This window comes from Vipera ursinii, assembly GCF_947247035.1.
Source record: "Vipera ursinii genome assembly, chromosome: Z".
In the NCBI taxonomy this organism is placed as follows: Eukaryota; Metazoa; Chordata; class Lepidosauria; order Squamata; family Viperidae; genus Vipera; species Vipera ursinii.
The window spans coordinates 77,342,298-77,365,554 of NC_139517.1; the positions used below are offsets into that span (position 1 = coordinate 77,342,298).

General features: G+C 39.2%; 1 protein-coding gene across 1 annotated transcript in view; it reads left to right on the plus strand.

Annotated features, from left to right (window-relative positions):
* Window positions 1-23,257, plus strand: part of CPNE4 (copine 4) — a 227,353-nt gene that overhangs the window by 73,999 nt on the left and 130,097 nt on the right. The window contains exon 2 of the mRNA XM_083378425.1: window positions 1,601-1,783. Within this exon, the coding sequence (XP_083234551.1) occupies window positions 1,604-1,783 (180 nt within the window). The 5' untranslated portion in view covers window positions 1,601-1,603. The remainder of the gene's footprint in view (window positions 1-1,600; window positions 1,784-23,257) is intronic.

Genomic DNA, 23,257 nt, shown 5'->3' on the forward strand with positions numbered 1-23,257 from the left:
CTTGCCCTGAATTTATTGTATATACATAGAGTGCTTTTTTTTCAATTTGGAAGAATGGCCAAGAGCTTTAGAAGTGAATCACATGATGCTATCTCTCTCACACATACACAAACAAACACACACACATGCACATTCCTCAGAAAAGCAGAAGCTGTGATTTCCAAGAGAGGGAGATTGGGCTATGTGTGTTATTGATTTCATTTGTTTCCATTGTCTCTCTGTGTCTCTCTTTTGTTTCAGTGCTATGAGTTTTCAAAGGTTCAGGACCCACACAAAAGCCTACAAGTTGCTCACCCCTGCTCAATAACACAATAAGCTTCACCTTGACAAGAAAAGAAGAATCCTTTGTCTCCTCCAAGCAGGAATTGCCTTGCAATGCTTGTTTGTAGCTATCTAAAAAATCTAGTAAGATGAGTTTTCTGCAGGCAACAAGTTGGATATCTCATAGCCCTGAGGACATTATTTCTATTCCACACAGGCTGTGCTATCTAATTCCATATCCAATTCTGTCTTCCATTCATAGAAGACTTTCAAAAGACTAGTATGTTCAATTTGTTCAAAACCTAAGATTGAAGAGAATCAACTTTTAACTCCTTTGAGAAATACTACTTTCACTGTTTAAAAACCATAGTTCCTGTACTTTTATCAGCAATGCATCTTTTACAGCAGTGGCTCCCAACCTTTTGGGCACCAGAGACTGGTTCCATGGACCGGGGGTTAGAGACCCTGTTTTAGAGGAAACAAGTTACTTGAAATGCCACTTTGAAATAACTCTCAAAACCTTTTTGCCTCAATATGAACTTGAAACAGTAATTAGAAAAAGACCAGCTAAATGCATTAAAAATCATAATGAAGTCCTCAGATAACTATTCTTAAAATATTCACAACAGACAGTGATAGCACAGATTAATTTTAAAATGCACTTTCCATAAAATTGTACTAGTTCAGTAGGTCAGGAGTGCCCAACCCCCGGTTTGTGGACCGACACTGATCTGCAGCATGCCAGCAAGCAACCAAATGTCCATCCTTGGGATGTAGGCAGCATTCAAAAACACACGCCCTCTGGTCCACAGAAAAACCTTTCTCCATGGCACCGGTCCCTGGTGCACAAAAGGTTGGGGACCTCTGCAGTAGGTCATAGATGTATGAATTTTCTTATTTGTGTCTCAAAAGATTTGTGATTTGGCCAGACCCTTGATATATATCACTGTTTTAAATAGCTGATCTAAACGTTACAAATCAGTTCTTGCTCAATCTAGTGTCTTCCAGATAGGTTGCACAAGACACCCATAAATCCCAACAACCTACCCAATCTAGAAGATAATTTTTATCCTGAGCACATCAGTTGGGGAGGTATGGCCTCAGTGGCTAGTTTATTCTCTGTATGATATATCTGGAATGTCAACATGTGATCCTGTTGAAAGAAATCTCTGTGATCTACTGAATGACTCTTATTCTAAGTCACCATACCTTGTGAACAATTTGGACATTGATAATTACCTCTGCTTAAAGAATTAATTGTAGGCAAAACTTTCAGAGGGATCATAGAATGTAGTATTGTTTTAAAATGATTTTATTCTCTTTTTCCCCCTCCTCACAGATAATGAAAAAAATGAGTAACATCTATGAATCAGCAGCCAATACTCTGGGAATCTTTAGCAGCCCCTGCCTGACCAAGGTAGAATTGAGAGTGGCATGCAAAGGCATTTCTGACAGAGATGCTCTCTCTAAACCAGATCCCTGTGTCATACTGAAAATGCAGTCTCATGGACAATGGTTTGAGGTAGGTGTCCCATTATATATTTATTTAATACCCCCCCTCTCATAAAGCATACTACACTTTCAAAAGAAAATGATTTGAATTTGCCTAAAGCCATACTTCCTCCTGAAGATGAATGATATTTTCTTATAATTCTTCTAGTGCTGGCCAAAAACTTAACTGAAAAGAATAACTCCCAACTGCTGCCCGGATGCCCAATTTTGTCTCAGGGGCACTGGATCGTTTTGTCAGTGGTATTTCTGAGTGAAACTGTTATAGATCCATGCCTGCGTTGGCAGAAAACAATAGGAGAAGAAAATTTGCTGTCTCTATTGCTAATTCTAGCTGGCCTTTATTATCTTTACCATTCATCTATCATTACTCCCGTAGCAAATGGTGGCAGGTATATTTTCTGTACTTTGAGACTATTCTGGAATGGTGTCACAATAAGATAAAATCTTATTTCAATACTAGTAGAGCTCATAATTATTTAAACTATTTCATTAATTGGTTGGAAGCCAGATGAAGGTAAGTTAATTGCTCTTCTCAAGGAATTATTGTGCTATGGCTAGATGAGCTGGCTGAGAAAAGCCAATATTTTGATCAAGGCCCTATTGGGAAAACATTGATTGGCGACTATGAAAGGAATACATGGTTAAGAAATTGGTTAATTGAAATCCAGTAATTTGCTTGGAAAAAAAGAGAAGAAAATAAAATACCTTCAATATATATATAGCAGTAGATTTATATTGACCCTACCCAGTGGTGGGATTCAAATATGTGAACAACCGGTTCTCTGTGTGGATGCCGCTTCTGGAAGTCCATTCTGGGCCTGGGCAACAAAAAATTAGCTACCAGTTCTGCCGAAGTGGTGCGAACTGGCTGAATCCCACCACTGACCCTACCTGTTTAAAAGATGCCTAGCCCAATCAGCATGAGCAACTCATCTAATGATAATATGTACAGAAGCACCTGGAGGTGTTGATGCAAGCCACTGAAAGGAAAGGTCCAAATAAGTTAGTCCTTTTCAACCCTGTTATTCTAGTCAATTGGATGAATTTTGTTTGCAACTGATCCTATGGCACACAATGAGAAGTATGCAGGGCCAGGTTCAAAAGTATACAGATTAAAGCATTGCAGGTAAGCTGGAAGTTTAAGATAGCTCTAACTAATCATTTAATAGAAAGAAAATTCCCTATTGAGGAACGAGATCTTTGGGAAAGGAATAGCTGGTATACAGAATGTTCCAGACACTCTGAATGAATATTATCCATGATCCCAATCCAGCATGTCTACTGTGTAGAAGAACATAGCCTTCTTTTACCCTAAGGCAAGCATTGTGGATGGCCTATGACCTCTGAATGTTAATTTCCAGTCTTAATTTCCAAGGCTGCATGTACAATGAATTGTGAGTTTGGAAGTGAGTTCTCGTTACCTTGGTGGCCTTTAATCTTGCAGGTGTTTGCCTTTTAGACAGTTTTCAGAGAAAAATAGGATATTTAGTCAAATGTACAAGTACATATTAGATGAAACCTGGTTCAAAAACAGTAACTGGGAGAGGAATTTTGGAATCCTGATAAACAATCACTTAAATAAGAGCCAGCAGTGTGGCAGCAGCTAATGTGATCCTTGGTTGCATAAACAGAAGCATAGAGTCAAGATCACATGAAGTATTAGTACCTCTTTATAAAGCCTTTGTAAGTCTACACTTGGAATACTTCAACCAGTTTTGGATCACCAAAAGATGTTGAGACATTGGAAAAAGTGCAGAGAAGAGCAACTAAGATTATTATTATTATTTTTTGAGGACTAAAACCTATCAAGAACAGTTGCAGGAATTGAGTATGGCTAGTCTAGAGAGAAGCAGATGATACCACTCTAAGGGCAGAAAGTGAAGAAGAACTAAAGAGCCTCGTGTTGCGAGTGAAGAAGGAGAGTGCAAAACTTGGGTTGAAACTTAACATTAAGAAAACCAAGATCATGGCATCCAGCCCTCTCAATTCCTGGCAAATAGATGGGGAAGAAATGGAGGTAGTGACAGATTTTATTTTCCTGGGCTCCAAGATCACTGCAGATGGGGACTGTAGCCAAGAAATTAAAAGACGTTTGCTCATCTGGAGGAAAGCCATGGCAAATCTAGACAGCACACTAAAAAGCAGAGATATCACCCTGTCAACAAAAGTCCGTATAGTCAAGGCTATGGTCTTCCCAAATGCAATGTATGGCAGTAAAAGTTGGACCATAAAAAAGGCAGAGCTCAAAGAATTGAGGCCTTTGAACTATGGTGCTGGAGAAGACTCCTGCAAGTCCCTTGGACTGCAAGGCGATCAAACCGGTCAGTCCTAGAGGAGATAAACCCTGACTGCTCTTTAGAAGGCCAGATCCTGAAGCTAAAACTCAAATACTTTGGCCACCTAATGAGAAGGAAGGACTCACTGGAGAAGAGCCTAATGCTGGGAAAGATTGAGGGCAATAGAAGAAGGGGACAACAGACAATGAGGTGGCTGGATGGAGTCACTGAAACAGTAGGCATGAGCTTAAATAGACTCCAGAAGATGGTAGAGGACAGGAAGACCTGGAGGAACATTGTCCATGGGGTCGTGATGGGTCAGACACAACTTCGCAGCTAACAACAACAACAACAGTCTAGAGAAAAGAAAGATTAGGTATTTGAGTGTTTGAGTATTTGACATAATAGCAGTATTCCAATATTTGAGAGGCTGCCACAAAGAAGAGGGAGGTTAACTTATTTTCCAAAGCACCAGAAGGCAAGACAAGAAACAATGGATGGAAACCAATCAAGGAGAGAAGCAACTTAGAATTAAGGAGAAACTTCCTTACTGTGAAAACAATAAACCAACAATTGCCTCCAGTGCTTCATCACTGGCAACGTTTAAGAAGAGACTGGACAACCACTTGTCTAAAATGGTATGGGACTCCCTCCTTGAGCAGGGAGTTGGACTGGAAGACCTCTAAGGTCTCTTCCAGTTCTATTCTGTAGGTATGTAGAGTTTCTGAGAATAATTTCCAAAGGGATATATTTCTTTTTCACCCAAAAATCTTTTTATAAACCTACTCTTGGGATACAGTAGAAAAGTCTCTTAATTTATGAATTTATCTAGATAAGCTTCTTTTTTCCTCTGTTTTTCTACACTACTAAATCAAAGGAAATAGAATTGGAGGCGAATGTGTGGTCTCAACAACCCTGTTCTACAAAATACTTATTTATTTATTTATTTATTTATTTATTTATTTATTTATTTATTTATTTATTTATTTATTTATTTATTTATTTTAATTCCATTTATATCCCGCCCTTCTCCGAAGACTCAGGGCGGCTTACAAGCTTAGCAGTAGCCTTCATTCTATGTATATGCCTGCTTATTAGGGCTTTCACACACACATCCCAAGCGGCATTATTACAAAGTCAGATTAATTGCCCCCAACAATCTGGGTCCTCATTTTACCTACCTTGGAAGGATGGAAGGCTGAGTCAACCTTGAGCCTGGTGGGATGCGAACCTGCACTAATTGCAGGCAGCTGGTGTTACTTAAGGAGGCATTAGCCCACTGCTCCACCAAGGCTCTTAGCTGGGTCAGTTGAGGGGAGGGGTAGTGAGAGGAACACAATCATCCCTGAGAGATTATATTTAGGTTAAAAGTGGCCCAGTAAGCTACATCTAATCACTCATAAGAAAGGAAAACTCATATTTTATGGAAGAACACGAAAGTGTAAAATGACCTTTAAGTTGAAAACCATTTTGATAACAATATTAAAAATAAAACCAACCCAACTGGCTAATCACCAAGGATAATTAAAGCTTTTTTCAGTTGTTACATAAAGCTATTCACTTCAAAACACATTAATTATGGAAACAAATGCCACCGCAAAAAATATGCCTTAACAGGAAAGAATAATTTTGACATCAGTACTATGACTTATAAAGAATCATAAATGCCTGTTATTCCTTCTTTAAATCGTGAAAATATTTTGCTTAGGTATGCGTGGGTGGAAGATTTATGTATGATTTATATAGTTTAACATCAATTGTTACAATATCAATAGATTGAAGAATCAAGAAGTATAGTTAAAATTCTGAAATTTGAGGAAACGTGAATATATAGAGCGGTCCTAAACTGAATGGAAGAAAATAGCATATACAGAGCAGGTTTAATGTTCTTGTTTAAAGCATTAGGATAGAAACCTGGAGAACCATGAGTTCTACATACAAAGCTGGGTGACCCTAAGCCAGTCATTTCTGTCATTCCTAGGAAAGAGGCAATGGCAAGCCATTTCTGAAAAATCTGGCCAAAAAAACCTGCAGAGACCTGTCTAGGCAGTCTTCAAGAATATTCAATAAAAGAGAATATTTGTAGCTTAGGATTGAAATGAAGGGTCTTTTGTTCTCTCTGTGCTTGATTGTTTTCTTGCAGATATTTCATTGCCAAACTAGGTAATACCATTAGTGCTAGTATTACCTAGTTTAGGTAATGAAACATCTGCAAGAAAACAAGCAAGGTCAGAGAGCACAAAGGACCCCTCAGTCTTCAAGAATCAAATATGATTTAAAAGAAGAAAAAGAAATAGCCAGATGGTTGAACCTCAATATATTAGAAGGTCTTTTGATTTATAGAATCATAGATAGAATAATAATATATTAGATTATATTCTAATCCAATCCCTTGCTCAAGCAGGAGACCCACTTCAGGCAAATGGTTGTCCAGTCTCTTTTTGAAAGCCTCCAGTGATGGAGCACTCACAACTTCTGAAGGCAAGCTATTCCATGGATTGATTGCTTTCACTGTTAGGAAATTTCTCCTTAGTTCTAAGTTGCTTCTCCTCTTGGTTAGTTTCCATTCATTGTTTCTTCTCTTGCCTTTGGTGTTTTGGAAAATAGTTTGACTTCCTTATCTTTGTTGGAACTCTTCAAATCTTGGAATACTGCTACCATCTCTCCCCTAGTCCTTCTTTTCTATAGACTAGACATACCCAGTACCTGCAACTGTTCATCATATGTTTTAGCCTCCATCCCCCTAATCATTCTTGTTGCTCTTTTCTGCACTCCTTCCAGAGTCTCCTCCTCTTTGTGGCAACCCGTGAGATATTGGAACACAGCTATCATGTCACCTCTAGTCTTTCTCTTCATTAAAGTTGTTGTTGTTGTTGTTGTTGTTGTTGTTAGCTGCGAAGTCGTGTCCGACCCATCGTGACCCCATGGACAACGTTCCTCCAGGCCTTCCTGTCCTCTACCATCTTCTGGAGTCCATTTAAGCTCATGCCTACGGCTTCAGTGACTCCATCCAGCCACCTCATTCTCTTTCGACCCCTTCTTCTATTGCCCTCAATCTTTCCCAGCATTAGGCTCTTCTCCAGTGAGTCCTTCCTTCTCATTAGGTGGCCAAAGTATTTGAGTTTTAGCTTCAGGATCTGGCCTTCTAAAGAGCAGTCAGGGTTGATCTCCTCTAGGACTGACCAGTGTGATCACCTTGCAGTCCAAGGGACTCGCAGGAGTCTTCTCCAACACCACAGCTCAAAGGCCTCAATTCTTTGGCGCTCTGCCTTTTTTATGGTCCAACTTTCACAGCCATACATTGCAACTGAGAAGACCATAGCCTTGACTATACGCACTTTTATTGACAGGGTGATGTCTCTACTTTTTAGTGTGCTGTCTAGATTTGCCATGGCTTTCCTCCCAAGGTGCAAGTGTCTTTTAATTTCTTGGCTACAGTCCCCATCTGCAGTGATCTTGGAGCCCAGGAAAATAAAATCTGTCACTACCTCCATTTCTTCCCCATCTATTTGCCAGGAATTGAGAGGGCCGGATGCCATGATCTTGGTTTTCTTAATGTTAAGTTTCAACCCAAGTTCTGCACTCTCCTTCTTCATGCGCAACACAAGGCTCTTTAGTTCTTCTTCACTTTCTGCCATTAGAGTGGTATAATTTGCATATCTTAGGTTGCTGATATTTCTTACAACAATCTTAATTCCAACTTTTGATTCATCTAGCCCTGCCTTTCTCATCATGTGCTCTGCATATAAGTTAAACAGGCAGGGCGACAGTATACAGCCTTGCCGGACTCCTTTCCCAATTTTGAACCAATCAGTGGTTCCGTGTCCAGTTCTCACTGTTGCTTCTTGGCCCACATACTGTATAGGTTTCTCAAGAGACAAATAAGATGGTCTGGTACGCCCATCTATTTAAGAACTTGGCACAGTTTTTTATGATCCACACAATCAAAGGCTTTAGCATAGTCAATGAAGCAGAAGTAGATGTTTTTCTGGAACTCTCTAGCTTTCTCCATGATCCAGCGTATGTTGGCAATTTGATCTCTAGTTCCTCTACCTCTTCGAAATCCTGCCTGTACTTCTGGTAGTTCTCGATCCACATACTGCTGGAGTCTAGCTTGTAGGATTTTAAGCATAACTTTACTAGCATGAGAAATGAGTGCAGTGGTGCGAAACTTTGAACATTCTTTGGCACTGCCTTTCTTTGGAATTGGAATGTAAACTGATCTTTTCCAATGCTGTGGCCACTGTTGAGTTTTCCAAATTTGCTGGCAAATTGAGTGTAGCACTTTTCCTGCATCGTCTTTTAAGATTTTGAATAGCTCAACTGGAATACTGTCACCTCCACTAGCTTTGTTGTTGCTCAGTTTTTCTAAGGCCCACTTCACTTCACATTCTAGCATGTCTGGCTCGAGGTCAGTGACCACCTCATGGTTATCAGGGACGTTAAGCTCATTCTTGTATAGTTCTTCTGTGTAATTTTGCCACCTCTTCTTAATCTCTTCTGCCTCTGTTAGGTCCCTGCCATTTTTATCCTTTATCATGCCCATTTTTACATGAAACGTTCCCTTCATCTCTCCAATTTTCTTGAAGAGATCTCTGGTCCTCCCTATTCTATTGTTTTCTTCTATTTCTTTGCACTGTTCATTTAAGAAGGCATTCTTATCTCTTCTAGCTATTCTCTGGAATTCTGCATTCAATTGGGCGTATCTTTCTCCCTTGCCTTTTGCTTCCCTTCTTTCCTCAGTTATTTATTTGCAAAGCTTCCTCAGACAGCCGTCTGGTGATGTCCATGTGTAGAGCCGTCTCTTGAGTTGTTGGAAAAGAGTGTTTGCTATGACCATCATATTCTCTTGACAAAATTCTATCAGCCTGTGCCCTGCTTCATTTTGTACTCCAAGGCCAAACTTGCCTGTTATTCTGGTTATCTTTTGGCTTCCTACTTTAGCATTCCAATCCCCCATGATGATAAGGACATCATTTTTGGTGTTAGTTCTATAAAGTGCTGTAGGGCTTCATAGAACCAGTCAATTGCATCCTCTTCAGCACTGGTGGTTGGGGCATAGACCTGGACTACTGTGATATTGAATGGTTTGCCTTGGATTCGAACTGAGATCATTCTGTCATTTTGAGGATTGTATCCCAGTATTGCTTTTCCTTCTCTTTTATTGACTGTGAAGGCTACTCCATTTCTTCTGAGGGATTCTTGCCCGCAGTAGTATACCTGATGGTCATCTGAATTAAATTCACCCATTCCTGTCCATTTTAGTTCGCTAATTCCTAAGATGTCGATGTTCAGTCTTGTCACCTCTTGTTTGACCACGTCCAGCTTTCCTTGATTCATGGATCTTACATTCCATGTTCCTATAGAGAAAAAATCTTTAGAGCATCGGACTTTCCTTTCACCACCAGACATATCCACAGCTGAGTGTCCTTTTGGCTTTGGCCCAGTTGCTTCATTCTTTCTGGCACTACTAGTACTAGCCCTCTGCTCTTCCCCAGTAGCATATTGGATGCCTTCCAACCTGAGGGGCTCATCTTCCAGCATCATATAATTTTGCCTTTTGGTACTGTCCATAGGGTTTTCATGGCAAAGATACTGGCGTGGGTTTCCATTTCCTTCTCCAGTGGATCACGTTTTGTCAGAACTCTGCTATGACCTTTCCATCTTGGGTGGCCCTGCATGGCATAGCTCATAGCTTCATTGAATTATGCAAGCCCCTTCACCACGACAAGGCAGTAATCCATGAAGGGGTTCATTAAAGTAGACATACCCAATTCCAGCAACCTATGTTTTATGTTTATGTTTATGTTCTATGTTTTAGCCTCCAGTCCCCTAATCATCTTTGCTGCTTTTTCTGTTCTCTTTCTAGAGCAGAGGTGTCAAACTCAATTTCATTGAGCGCCGCATCAGCATTGCGGTTGCCCTCAAGGGGCCAGGTGGGTATGGCCAGGGTGGGCGTGGCCTATTGGGTGGGCGTGGCTAGAGTGCGTATGGCCTGCTGGTTGGGCGTAGCCAGCTCTACATCGTTCGCATCAAGGGTGCCTATGGGGGCCTGGGCAGGAGTGGGACAGATCTGAGGGTCTCTGGTAGAAGGAGGGTCTCTGGGCCAGGGCCAAGGCAGAGGGGGCCGTTTCCTCACTGTTTCCAGGATGGCTTCGCGGGCCACATGAAACCACTTCACGGGCCGGATCCGGCCCCCGGGCCTTGTGTTTGACATGTCTGTTCTAGAGTCTCAACATATTTTTTATATCATGGTGACCAAAACTGGATGCAGTATTCCAAGTGTGGCCTTACCAAGGCATTATAAAATGGTATTAACACTTCATGTGATCTTGATTCTATTCCTTTGTTAATGCAGCGTAGTACTGTGTTGGCTTTTTTGACAGCTGCAGCACACTGCTGGCTCATATTTAAGTGATTGTCCACTAGGACTCCAAGATCCCTCTCACAGTTGCTTCTGTTGAACAAGGTATTACCTATATTGTACCTGTGCATTTGGTTTTTCTTGCCTAAATGTAGAACCTTACTTTTTTCACCACTGAATTTCATTTCATTAGATAGCACCCAATGTTCAAGTTTGTAAAGATCCTTCTGTATCATAAGGACTACATGCTGAGTATGGCCAGTCAGCCAGCTACGAATCCATCTGGTGCTGATGCTGTCTAACCCACATTGTTCTATCTTATCAAGGAGTAGATTGTGGTCTACTTCATCAAATGCCTTACTGAAGTCCAAGTAAATTATATCCACAGCATTCCTCTGGTCCACTAATTTTGTCACCTGATCAAAGAATGCAATGATTTGACTGGCATGATCTGTTTTTGACAAAGCCATGTTGGCTTCTAGTAATGACTTTGTTTGCCTCTAGGTGTTCACTGATTCATTGCTTGATTATCTTTTCCAGAATCTTCCCAGGCATTGAAGTCAGACTGATAAGTCTGTAGTTTTCTAGATCCATTTTTTTCCATTTTTTGAAGATGGAACCTACAGGTGAAACTCAAAAAATTAGAATATTGTGCAAACGTTCATTTATTTCAGTAATACAATTTAAAAGGGGAAACTAATATATGAGATAGACTCATTACATGCAAAGCAAGATAGTTCAAGCCGTGATTTGTCATAATTGTGATGATTATGGCTTACAGCTCATGAAAACCCCAAATCCACAATCTCAGTAAATTAGAATATTGTGAAAAGGTGCAATATTCTAGGCTCAAAGTGTCCCACTCTAATCAGCTAATAAAGCCATAACACCTGCAAATGGTTCCAGAGCCTTTCAATGGTCTCTCAGTCTGGTTCAGTAGGAATCACAATCATGGGGAAGACTGCTGACCTGACAGTTGTGCAGAAAACCATCATTGACACCCTCCATAAGGAGGGAAAGCCTCAAAAGGTAATTGCAAAAGAAGTTGGATGTTCCCAAAGTGCTGTATCAAAGCACATTAATAGAAAGTTATGTGGAAGGGAAAAGTGTAGAAGAAAAAGGTGCTCAAGCAGCAGGGATGACCGCAGCCTGGAGAGGATTGTCAGGAAAAGGCCATTCAAAAGTGTTGGGGACTTTCACAAGGAGTGGACTGAGGCTGGAGTCAGTGCATCAAGAGCCACCACACACAGACGGATCCTGGACATGGGCTTCAAATGTCGTATTCCTCTTGTCAAGCCGTTCCTAAACAACAAACAACGTCAGAAGCGTCTTACCTGGGTTAAAGAAAAACAGACCTGGTCTGTTGCTCAGTGGTCCAAAGTCCTCTTTTCTGATGAGAGCAACTTTTGCATCTCATTTGGAAACCAAGGACCCAGAGTCTGGAGGAAGAATGGAGAGGCACACACTGCAAGATGCTTGAAGTCCAGTGTGAAGTTTCCACAGTCTGTGTTGATTTGGGGAGCCATGTCATCTGGTGTTGGTCCACTGTGCTTCATTAAATCCAGGGTCAACGCAGCCGTCTACCAGGAGATTTTGGAGCACTTCATGCTTCCTTCCGCAGACGAGCTTTATGGGGAAGCTGACTTCATTTTCCAGCAGGACTTGGCACCTGCCCACACTGCCAAAAGCACCAAAACCTGGTTCAATGACCGTGGGATTACTGTGCTTGATTGGCCAGCAAACTCGCCTGACCTGAACCCCATAGAGAATCTATGGGGCATTGCCAAGAGAAAGATGAGAGACATGAGACCGAACAATGCAGAAGAGCTGAAGGCCGCTATTGAAGCATCCTGGTCTTCCATAACACCTCAGCAGTGCCACAGGCCGATAGCTTCCATGCCACGCTGCATTGACGCAGTAATTGCTGCAAAAGGGGCCCAAACCAAGTACTGAGTACATGTGCATGCTTATACTTTTCAGAGGTCCAATATTATTCTATGTACACTCCTTGTTTTATTGATTGCATGTAATATTCTAATTTTCTGAGATTTTGGATTTGGGGTTTTCATGAGCTGTACGCCATAATCATCACAATTATGACAAATCATGGCTTGAACTATCTTGCTTTGCATGTAATGAGTCTATCTCATATATTAGTTCCCCCTTTTAAGTTGCATTACTGAAATAAATGAACTTTTGCACGATATTCTAATTTTTCAAGTTTCACCTGTACATCAGCACTTTTCCAGTCCTCTGGTAGTTCCCTGGTGCTCCAGGATCTTTGAATGATGTAGTTCAGTGGTTCTGAGATCACATCTCCCAGTTCCTTCAGAACCTGTGGTGTAACCCATATGGTCCTGATTATTTGAACTCATCTAGGGTGGACAGGTGCTCACTTACCATTTCTTGCCTATTTTAACTTTTGTTTCTGATGTGTTTTTTCCCCCTTTGTGTAAAGACAGATGCAAAAAAAACAAGTTAAGTAGTTCTGTTTTCTCCCTATTGCTTGTCACCTTCTTGCCACTTTCTCCCATTAATGGACCAATCATTTCCTTGACTTTTTTCTTGTTTTTTATATGTTGAAAGAAGCTTTTTTGTTTTGTTTTGTGCTAAGAGGAAACTGACCTTTCTCAAACAGGCCACTGGTATAGAGAGAAAGGGTTATCATAAAAAGAGGGAGAAAGAGATTGTCAGCAAAAAAAGAGATGGTGTCTAAAGAAGACACATGAGGCCACTTCTCACGTTCCTGATTCTTGCTCATTGTAAAAGATTTCCTCTAAAAACAATAGAAAAAAGCATGAAGGCTTCTGTCACATGCTTCCTATGGGACGAAGAAGAGAAAATCCATGAGATTTTAAAGTATATGACTCTAGTACAGAAGGGCCTTGGAGAGAAAATTCAAGAGGATAGTGAAGGAGTAGAAGGCAGTATGCAGGCAGGCCAAGGCAGCCCTAAGTAGGTTTGAGAGATAATAGTGCATAAATGTTCCACTTGTCAAGTTCTGAAATTGACTATTAGTTTTATAAACAGACAGATGACATTTTAGCCCTGTACTTAGTTATCTCAAAATATGTCAGTTGGAAATCAGATTAATAATGTGTTTTGTGATAAGAAAGGATAACACAATTTAATCAATCAATCAAACAAACAAACATATTTATTGGATATAAATGCTGATTAAATGCCTAACTATAGAATGCATGTTAAAATTTTAAGAAAACCTGCTTCAATCACTAACATTACTTACTATGGCTCCTAGCACATTCAAATTGGCTCAGGAATATTTGTGGTCTCACTATTATCTATTTTGTAGTTGTTGAAAGAAAAATCTTCATCAGGGTCCAGTCCAAGCTGGGAATAATGGAGACTGCTTTAGAAATAAGGTTGCAGTTTATTGAAGAGGAGAGCCAGACAGAAAGATGGCTCTGGGAAAGCTAACCACATGTAGTAGGGAGTGGAGTTTTTTTTATACCTTCTTGAGTTTTTGTTTGGAGTTTTTCCTGTAGCATGAATTTTGACTTGAGTCTGAGTGTGTCCTTTTTGGTATTCTGATGGTGGTGGGTTAATCCTATTATGTCCCAAAGGTCATATCCTGCTTCCCTGGGGGTGTGGCTGATGACTGTGTCCTGGGTTGGATTTTTTTGATGTAGGGATTGTTCATTCTAGGGATCTTTGTCTTTCTAATCCAAGCTTCCTGGCTCCAATCTTTTTGACAAGATTATTACATCTACATTTCTGCAGACCTGGTTTCTGTTTGGCCAGAGAGTCTTGTGGGTGGGGTTTCTGCCTTTATGATACTCTTCTGCCTTTGGGAAAATATAATATTCTGCCTTTTAATATTCCTAAAAATATGTTTTTTCTTTGGTGGGGTAACTATGTGACTTCCCACATAGTCATTTGAGACACCCCTGAGATTTAGAATTATGGACCTGGACTCTGAAGTTACTGTATACCAGAGAAGAATCTTTCTTTTAATTCATCTGAGAATCTGTGAAAAATAATCTTGCCATAGATCCCATAAATTGCTTATGTTAAAAGCATAAAATGGCTTTAAAAATGGGAGGCTGCAATCCTATACACAATTAGTTGGGAGCAAGACATAATTAACTCTTAATTTATGGTTAAATAGACTTCTATACAATTTCACCTTTGGAATGCGAAGGTAGTTCATTTTGCTGAAGTACAATTTCAATGTGGCTGATGATAAGGGATGTTGGAATTAATGGATTTATTTTCTATTAATGAATATGAATAAGTGTTACTAAGTATTACAGTGTTACTAAGTTAATTGTGTGCCATACAACAAATTTCTGTCACTGAACTGTAAGGTATAGTAATAACTATTAATCGTACTATTTTGATAGGAATCCAAATATTATTTTTATTTAAGTAGCAATTCCTTAATTTGCATATAAACATTCACAACATTTATGCCAATTGGTATCTTCTTTGTAGTTGTGTCACTATTGATAAAGCAACTGTTCATTTATTTTTGTCTGTTTCCGTGTTATTTGAATATAGTGAGAGCTAGCTGACTGTTAGCTAGCTGATTATTAGCAATCCGATATTGCAAATGAAACAAAAATGGAATGGAATTATTGTTCTTTTCTGTCTCCCCCAATAGGAAATCCTGGTACCAAGTCTCTGTATAGGAGAATTACTTAAAGTGGGCTCCTGTCAGATGTGCTCTTTAATCTAATTTAATATCTAGTTTAATATTAATTTTGTACTGAGCATCCTCTTATAAAAATAAATTCTCCTGCTTGTTTATATTCACTCATGGTTTGAATGCAGGTAGCAAGCCAAGCCATTTGGGGTAGCTTTAGTGCTGTCCTTTTGACATGTTACTTTATAGTGAGATATTTCATGTGTGTTGGCTTTTGTTACAGATCAGCCTGCAGCATATATCTCCAATATGCTGCCAAATATTCTGCTCCTATTACCCCAGTCCCACACAACTTCTGTTCTGCCAGTTTCACTAGTTACCTATGTGGCCTACCAGATGCTTGATAAAACATTGTGGTTTTATGGCTATCTAGGACTAAATAAAAATTGGGGTATGAACATCAAATGCCTGATTAGTCAGAAGCCATTATATGTAGCTTAAAAGCTTCATGAATCTCATACAATAAAGCTTCAGTTATATTCCTCTTTTACTTACTAAGTAATGTTATCTTACTTACTAAGATCAGCATGTTGTATTTAATCAGATTTTATCTAGTTCCAGCTCTCTCTTCCCATTTGTCCTGGAATGCTAACCATTTATTATTGCAAGAGCCTGTGCATAGTCTTTATTTGCTATATGCATCTTGGAAAATGTAGAATGGGGGGGGGGGGTCCTTGGTGTTCTCTAGGCTTGGTTGTTTTCTTGCAGATCTTTCTATCTGCAAATAACACTGCCATATAACAAAACATCTCAGGAACCACCAACAGACTATTAGAACCACATGGAATCAGCACAGTACACACACAAATCAACTAAAGCCTTTAAAAACAATCTAAGTCAAGCATGTCAAACTCATGACGTCGTGTGATGTTGCGCGACATATTGGGACTTTCCCCCCATTTCTGGCAATGGGGTGGGCGTGGTTTCAGCGTGATGCATCCAGCCCATGGGCCGGCAGTTTGACATGCCTGATCTAAGTAAACCAAAAGACCCATCAGCCCAGAAAAAAAAACAGCATTTGTAATATATGATGTAAGGGCTGCCACAGCCACTGCAGCACAAAAAGGCAGAAGTTCATGAACACTATCTAGCAGTGAGAAGACATAATGAAAACTCTTTAATTTCACAACATATGGACAGACTTATTATAGTTTCAACTTGGAAACTGTGACCATCCTAGATCATGCCAAGTCCAAAAATGCTAGAGAATTACTGGAATTCTAGCAGACTGAAAACTACCGTAGTTTCCGGCGTATAAGATGACTTTTTAACCCATGAAAATCTTCTCAAAAGTCAGGGGTCGTCTTATACACCGGATGCTGAAACTTTAGGGACAGGGCTGGCTGGAAAACCTGGAGCGGATCTTCCATTTAGTCTGCACAGGGAAAGCGGGACCAATAGGAGTAGAAGCTGCAGTCTGTGAATTTTTACAGGCTGGGGTCTGGGCATCTTTCCTTCTAAAGTTGAAGAGCAGCTGTAGGCAAGTGGGAAATGCAAGAGCAACTTGAAAGGCAGGTGGGGAATGCCATAGCCAGAGCAGCTGCTTAGCTCTAAGGACACATTTGACTCAGGAACTGGGCGGGCTGGCTGGAAAACCTGGAGCGGATCTCCCATTTGTTCTTTTTTTAAAAAAATCCCATTTATATCCCGCCCTTCTCTGAAGACTCAGGGCGGCTTACAATTTAAAGCACAAATCAATGTGCTTAGCAATAGCCTTCATTCTATGTATATGCCTGCTTATTAGAGCTTTCACACACACCCCCAGCAGCATTATTACAAAGTCAGCTTATTGCTCCCAACAATCTGAGTCCTCATTTTACCTACCTCGGAAGGATGGAAAGCTGACTCAACCTTGAGCCTGGTGGGATGAGAACCTGCACTAATTGAAGGCAGCTGGTGTTATTTAAGGCTCTGCGCAGGGAAAACTTTAGAGTGAATTAGGAAAAGTGAAAAAGTGAATTAGGAAAATAGGAAACGGTTGCTGGAATTTGGTATGTGTAGTTTAACGAAGAGAAGGGTGAGGGGTGACATGATAGCAGTGATCCAATATCTCAGGGGCTACCACAAAGAAGAGGGAGCCAAGCTATTCTCCAAAGCACCTGAAAGCAGGACAAGAAGCAATGGATGGAAACTAGTCAAGGAGAGAAGCAACCTAGAACTAAGGAGAAACTTCCTGACAGTTAGAACAATTAATCAGTGGAACAACCTGCCTCCAGAAGTGGTGAATGCTCCAACACTGGAAGTTTTTAAGAAGAGACTGGACAGCCATTTGTCTGAAATGGTATAGGGTTTCCTGCCTTAGCAGGGGGTTGGACTAGATGACCTCCAAGGTCCCTTCCAACTTATTATTATTATTATTATTATTATTATTATTATTATTATTATTATTAAAGTTTAATCCACTTTCACTGTTTTATGTTTACATGTTTGATGACAAACAGCCTTATGTTTATAAGTGACAGTTTTCCTACTAAGTACCTGCATGTCATAAACATTTGAATTAAAATTACCATATTAAAATCAAATCTGATGTTTTTTAATTTTTATTTGGTGTGCGTTGGAAGAGGGGTAGTCTTATACGGCAAGTATAGCCCAAACCCTATAATTTAACAGGAAATGTAGGGGTTCACCTTATACGCCCAGTCGTCTTATACGCCAGAAAATACGGTAGGCCATCAATAGGCACAACATCTATATACCAGTCAACAAGCTGAAAAGGGATAAAAAGACAAAAAACACCTCACCAGCAATCAACAACCAGATCAGCATAGATTAACACCAAGTTTAACATCAGACCAGCAATCAAAAAGTAAATAATATCCCAATCAAGGAACTGCCAAACAAGCTAATAGTGAACAATCCAACCAAAGAATCTCCAAGACCACTCCCAATAACACTGACAGGGGAAGCTAGTAGAATATAAATTGAGAGCAAGTCCCATTCCTTAGTAGGACTCATGATGTTACCTAATTTGGATAATGAATCGTCTCATCAAGCTCAGAGAGCACCAAGAACCCTGAGCTACAAATATTCTGTCCTATTGCTAGAATGTAGAAAGGTTAACAGCTTTAAGAAGTTGCATTTAGAACAGACCTTTACCCTAATACGTGAATCCAATCCTGCATAGAATGGGAAAACATTTTGTTTTCTGTTGCAGAGCAATAGCAATACAGTCAAACAAAAATAATTACAATTTGGAAAAAGACATCCCCACCTTTAAAAATGTTAATTGTGAGAAAAATAGATTTTCTGTCCATTAGTTCACAGCTTGTAGATTCTGCCATATTAAATTAAATGGCTTCTCAAAGTTGGTCTTTTAATGCAACCTCTCAGCTGGAAGCTTTTTGTATCTTGAGTGCTTGAAATTGCACTTTTTTTAAAAAAAAGAATCAATATATAGTCCTGGCTGGGATTATGTATTTTGGTCATTTCTCTGCTCATCATAATCTCCAGAATTGTTCCTTTCCCTGCCACACCTCTCCACGTCTCTGATTTGTTATTATACTTTCAACAGGATTGCTGTGGTACATGTTGACATTTATAGACCTTGTAGTTTATTTGGTACGTAAACCTTAAAAACTAAAGCTTTATTTGATTCTGTCTATTTTTACTGATTTGCACATATTTATAGTATATAATGTATCAGCTGACTGAGAACTAAACACACATCACTGACCCAGAATGCTTCATAATGCAGAACCTCTAAGTATTTTCTTAAATATAATGATTTTTCTTAGATACGTATGTGAATTAAACATAGTGAAACATGCATTTAAAAAAATTCTACTGTATAATGTACTGATTTAAAAATGATCAGTTACAGCCCTCTGTTAATGATTCACATTCCCTGAAGAAAGAAAGTGTCTTTTTTACTCATGTTTTTTTCCCAAAACAAAAAACAAAAAAACACCACCTCCTCACATGAACAATTGAACTGGTTTCACACACTAAATTAATCAATAATAACAACCCACAGGCTTCCGATATCTTTTTTATTGCTCCCGGGGCACCTGTCAGAATGCAGAAACCATGAAAGATACATTAAGATGATTCTAAGCAGTTTTATTTATTGTTCCACATCTGTAGACAGAAATCTTACCAAACTAAAGCTGAACATATACTCTGGGAACTATTAGGGAGGAGCTGTCTTCACCCTTTTATTCCCATGTTGCATTGACTCTTCCTCCTCTGGAACGCACTTTCTCCTGTCTGGGAATTTAGGCAGAATTCTATCACAACACCTCCAGAGTGGATCAAAATTGTTAGCTTGTTTTTTCCCTTGAGGATGGCAGTTTTAAGAAGCAAAATTAGGGTTGTTAAGCTTAGATACATTTGGCTTCTTTAAAAAAATCATGCCTTGAGAGGCTTAAGGCATCCATTAGGCTTTACCCCGTGGTAGGATTCAGCCGGTTTGCACTGGTTGTTGAGTTTGGCGAACCGGTTATGATAAATCTGAGTTCTTCTGCAGCCATTTGTGGCTGTGTGCCGTGTGGTGCATCGTGCTACTGCCACTGCTCATGGTAGGACACCATGCTACTCTTTGCATTGATCACACTGCTGCTGCTACTCGTGGCAGGACACCACATGGCTCATTGCACCGGTGTTGCTGCTCACTGCAGGAGGCCTCAAGGCTCACCGCACCGATTGGCATGAGTGGTGGTACCAGTGTGAGTGACACGATGCACCACACGGTCTCCTGCCACAAGCAGTGGCAGCAGCATGATGCACTGCACAGTCTCCTGCTGTGAGCGGCGACACCAGTACAATTGGTGCAATGAGCCTCGCAGCTTCTTGCCGTCCCTGGGATACTACTCCTATGGTGAAAGGATGGTTAAGGATAAATGACACAGCCGATGATGCTTGGATAAAAGCGAAGAAAATTGCAAGTGAGGACACCAGTCAAGAAGCAATATGGAAATAGCTTAAATAACAGTTTTATTGTTTTTGTCAGGTATTATTTAATATTTTTCATTAATATTTTAAAATTCTTTCTTATAACATAATCTAGTTTGGTGTACCTCTTTTATTGTTCTTATTTAAATATTAAATGCATGAAATATAAACTACCTTTTGGTGTATTGTTTTTTTATACTAAAAATGGTCATTAGGGAAGAGAATCAGTTGTTAAATTATTTGAATCCCACCATTGGCCCTACCCCTCCCATCCTTGTGATGGAAAATGTGGCCCTGCTCACTCTTGATATCAAGATGCCACTAAGAAAAATGATTGGATACCCCGTCATAATTTATACATTTATAGATTCCTGGTTTATAAACCATATTGGCTGGTTCATATACCATTTCAAGTGAAGATATTATAGTAAGGTTTAGATGTATGTTAATCCATAGAGTACGAAACATTTTGACAAAATTAAATTGCCTACAGCAAATGGTTATATGTAAATGCCATATAGCATTGTTATAGTAATATAAGAAAACAGTGAAATCTTTTGAAGTTCTGAATTCTATGTGGACATTAGTTTTTAAGGAACAATTGGAACTAAATATATTTCCAAGTAATGTGTACATATGCACTGATTTGCACATGGGTTATTTAGGAGAAAGAAGGGGTGGGGGGAAGCAACTTTTCATCCATATAATTGGCAAACGACTTCCCCATCACAGAACTGTAACTTCTCTTAAATAAATTACTGAAATTGTGTTCCCTGCTTCCCAATTTCTTCTTATAATAACTCCTCCCAAAAACCCTGATAGAATCCATCATTTATTTTGAGATAAGATTTATGAATTTCCAAGCATTCATAAGGTGGATATATCCTCAATTAGGTTGCTATGTCATAGCACTGCTTTGCTATTTGAAAACCACAGCATGTGCTCTGAGAATTTATCATCAAAGCTAAGGACATAGATTCAACAAGAGGAAGGTGGTGGGTTTTTTTGTAGATTTTAATTTAGCCATCACCAAGTTGGCTTTTTGGAACAACCTAGATTCACAGTGAACAGTTATGTATTGAAATATAATAGGTATTTGCTTTTGAAATATGCTTGGCCATCAGAAGTTTTTCATGCTTATTTATTTACTGTTGTTCAATAATAGAAAGAAATTGCAGGGTGTTCCCTCTTCAGAATGTCAAATTATACTTTACAACTAACAATGTGAGAGCAGCCCCAACATAAGAGGCAGGGAAAGCAAATTGTAAGTTCAGTGAAAGAGGAATTGCCTCAGTTTCTCCCTGTTCATTTTTGAACAGCTGATTTCTCCAGAGCATTGGGAGAAGAAGACATACACGGTGATCTCTGGGAGCAGCAAGTTTTTTTTTAATTTTAATTCCATTTATATCCCACCCTTCTCCGAAGACTCAGGGCGGCTTACAAGCTTAGCAGTAGCCTTCATTCTATGGTATATGCCTGCTTATTAGGGCTTTCACCCCCCCCCCCAAGCAGCATTATTACAAAGTCAGAAAAGCAATTGGATGCAAAGACATGCAGACAACTCCTCTTCCAACTTCCTGGCAACTTCTTCCACTTGTTCTTCTTATTCTTTTTTCCCTATCAAATAATTTCAAAACAGCTAGGTATGTTGGAAGAAAAAATAACTTCTGATTATTTTAAATATCTGAGGAAGAAATTAGCTCACAAGATCAAGGAAGGGTTCCTTCTTGAAGTGTGATAGCAAAATACACACTGAAAATGCCAAGTTCAATCTTCAGTATTTCCTGAAAAGAGCATGCAAGTAGGGGACTGTACCTCTTAGGCAAAACAAGTATAATTCAGTTGCATGATACCTTCTTTGCATCAGAGGGGTCTGCAGGACCCAGCACTATAATCAAACTGACATAAAGTGACTTGGGGCCAGTGTGATACAAATCTATTCATTTATAAATGAAATGTCTCTATGCATGTATAAAAAAGGTAGAGCTTGCACAATGTTAGCACAGTATTGCTTTCAACATTTGCCCTCCTTTGATCCCACTATGGGTGCTTTACTTACAGAAATACTGAAAAAGGTGAAAACATTTAATTGATTATTATTTTTCTTGAACCCCTTTCTTGCTGAGGAAGGTTGTAATGGATGAGTAGATTTCTCAGCAAGTTTCAGCTGTTGTCTGTTGGATAGTATAGATAGATTCTCTGTGCTCTGGCATGTTAACAATGTGCATATTTTAACTGTTCGTGATTAAATTATCATATACATTCAAAATACAGGAGAAATAATCAGTTTGTTTCTTTTGATGAGCTCCAATTTAGCAGCTTAAAAGGGGAACATTTCTTTTTAAAATAGTCTGTGGTTAAACCACATATAAAATCACAATTATATTGGTTAACCAATATCAAATAGCACAACCAAGAGCAAACTTTGAACACATTCAGAATCCCAACACTATTATAGGATGAACTCATCCAACATCCTGGCTCAAATGGAAGAAAATCAGGTTTTAAAGCTCTTATGAAAAATAAGAGGATTGATTGATTGACTGACTGATTCATTATGCACCATCAATTTATATTTGATTACTAGCAAACACATGATCTAACGGGAGAGGATAGCCATCTAAATTGTCAAGGACAGGAAGCTGGTGGCGGATCTTACTTCCAACTGGAGAATATACCAGAGGGTGGAGGCCACAGCAGAAATGGGCCCTTCCAGCCAAAATCCTTCGGCAGAGAGAATCTAAAGTAGGCCCTTTGTACTGGAACAAGTGGGGTGGGTTAGTCCCATCAGGAAAAGAATGGCTCCTCAGATAAGCTTTATAAAGGTTTATTCACTTTATTTGTAAATTGAATCTATGTGATCAGAATAAACATTGTTGTGTTTAATATAACTTATTCACCAGTAATATTACACAGCATTTGGTACCAGAATAATTTAAAATCTCCATTCTTCAAAATAAAGTATTTGTAGTCATGCTGATCCTAACAAATTGGTTAAAAAGCTAAGAGCTGGTGTTAGTCTGTGTACTATATTTATATATGTTCTTGAGTTGTGCATAGGCAATTACTTTTTGATTTAAATAAGTTAGGAATAAAAATTAGCTAGGAGTATATTAGTTAGAATTGCATTTGCTTACAACCACATTTTTATACTATATTTATGAAACTATAAGTAGATTTAATTTTTCCTTTTCTTTTGAAATAATCCTCCAAAGAATTCCCTGTAGTCTCTACATAAAATTGTGAATATTTATTGGTATGTTATCTTAAAAAAAGAAATTAAAT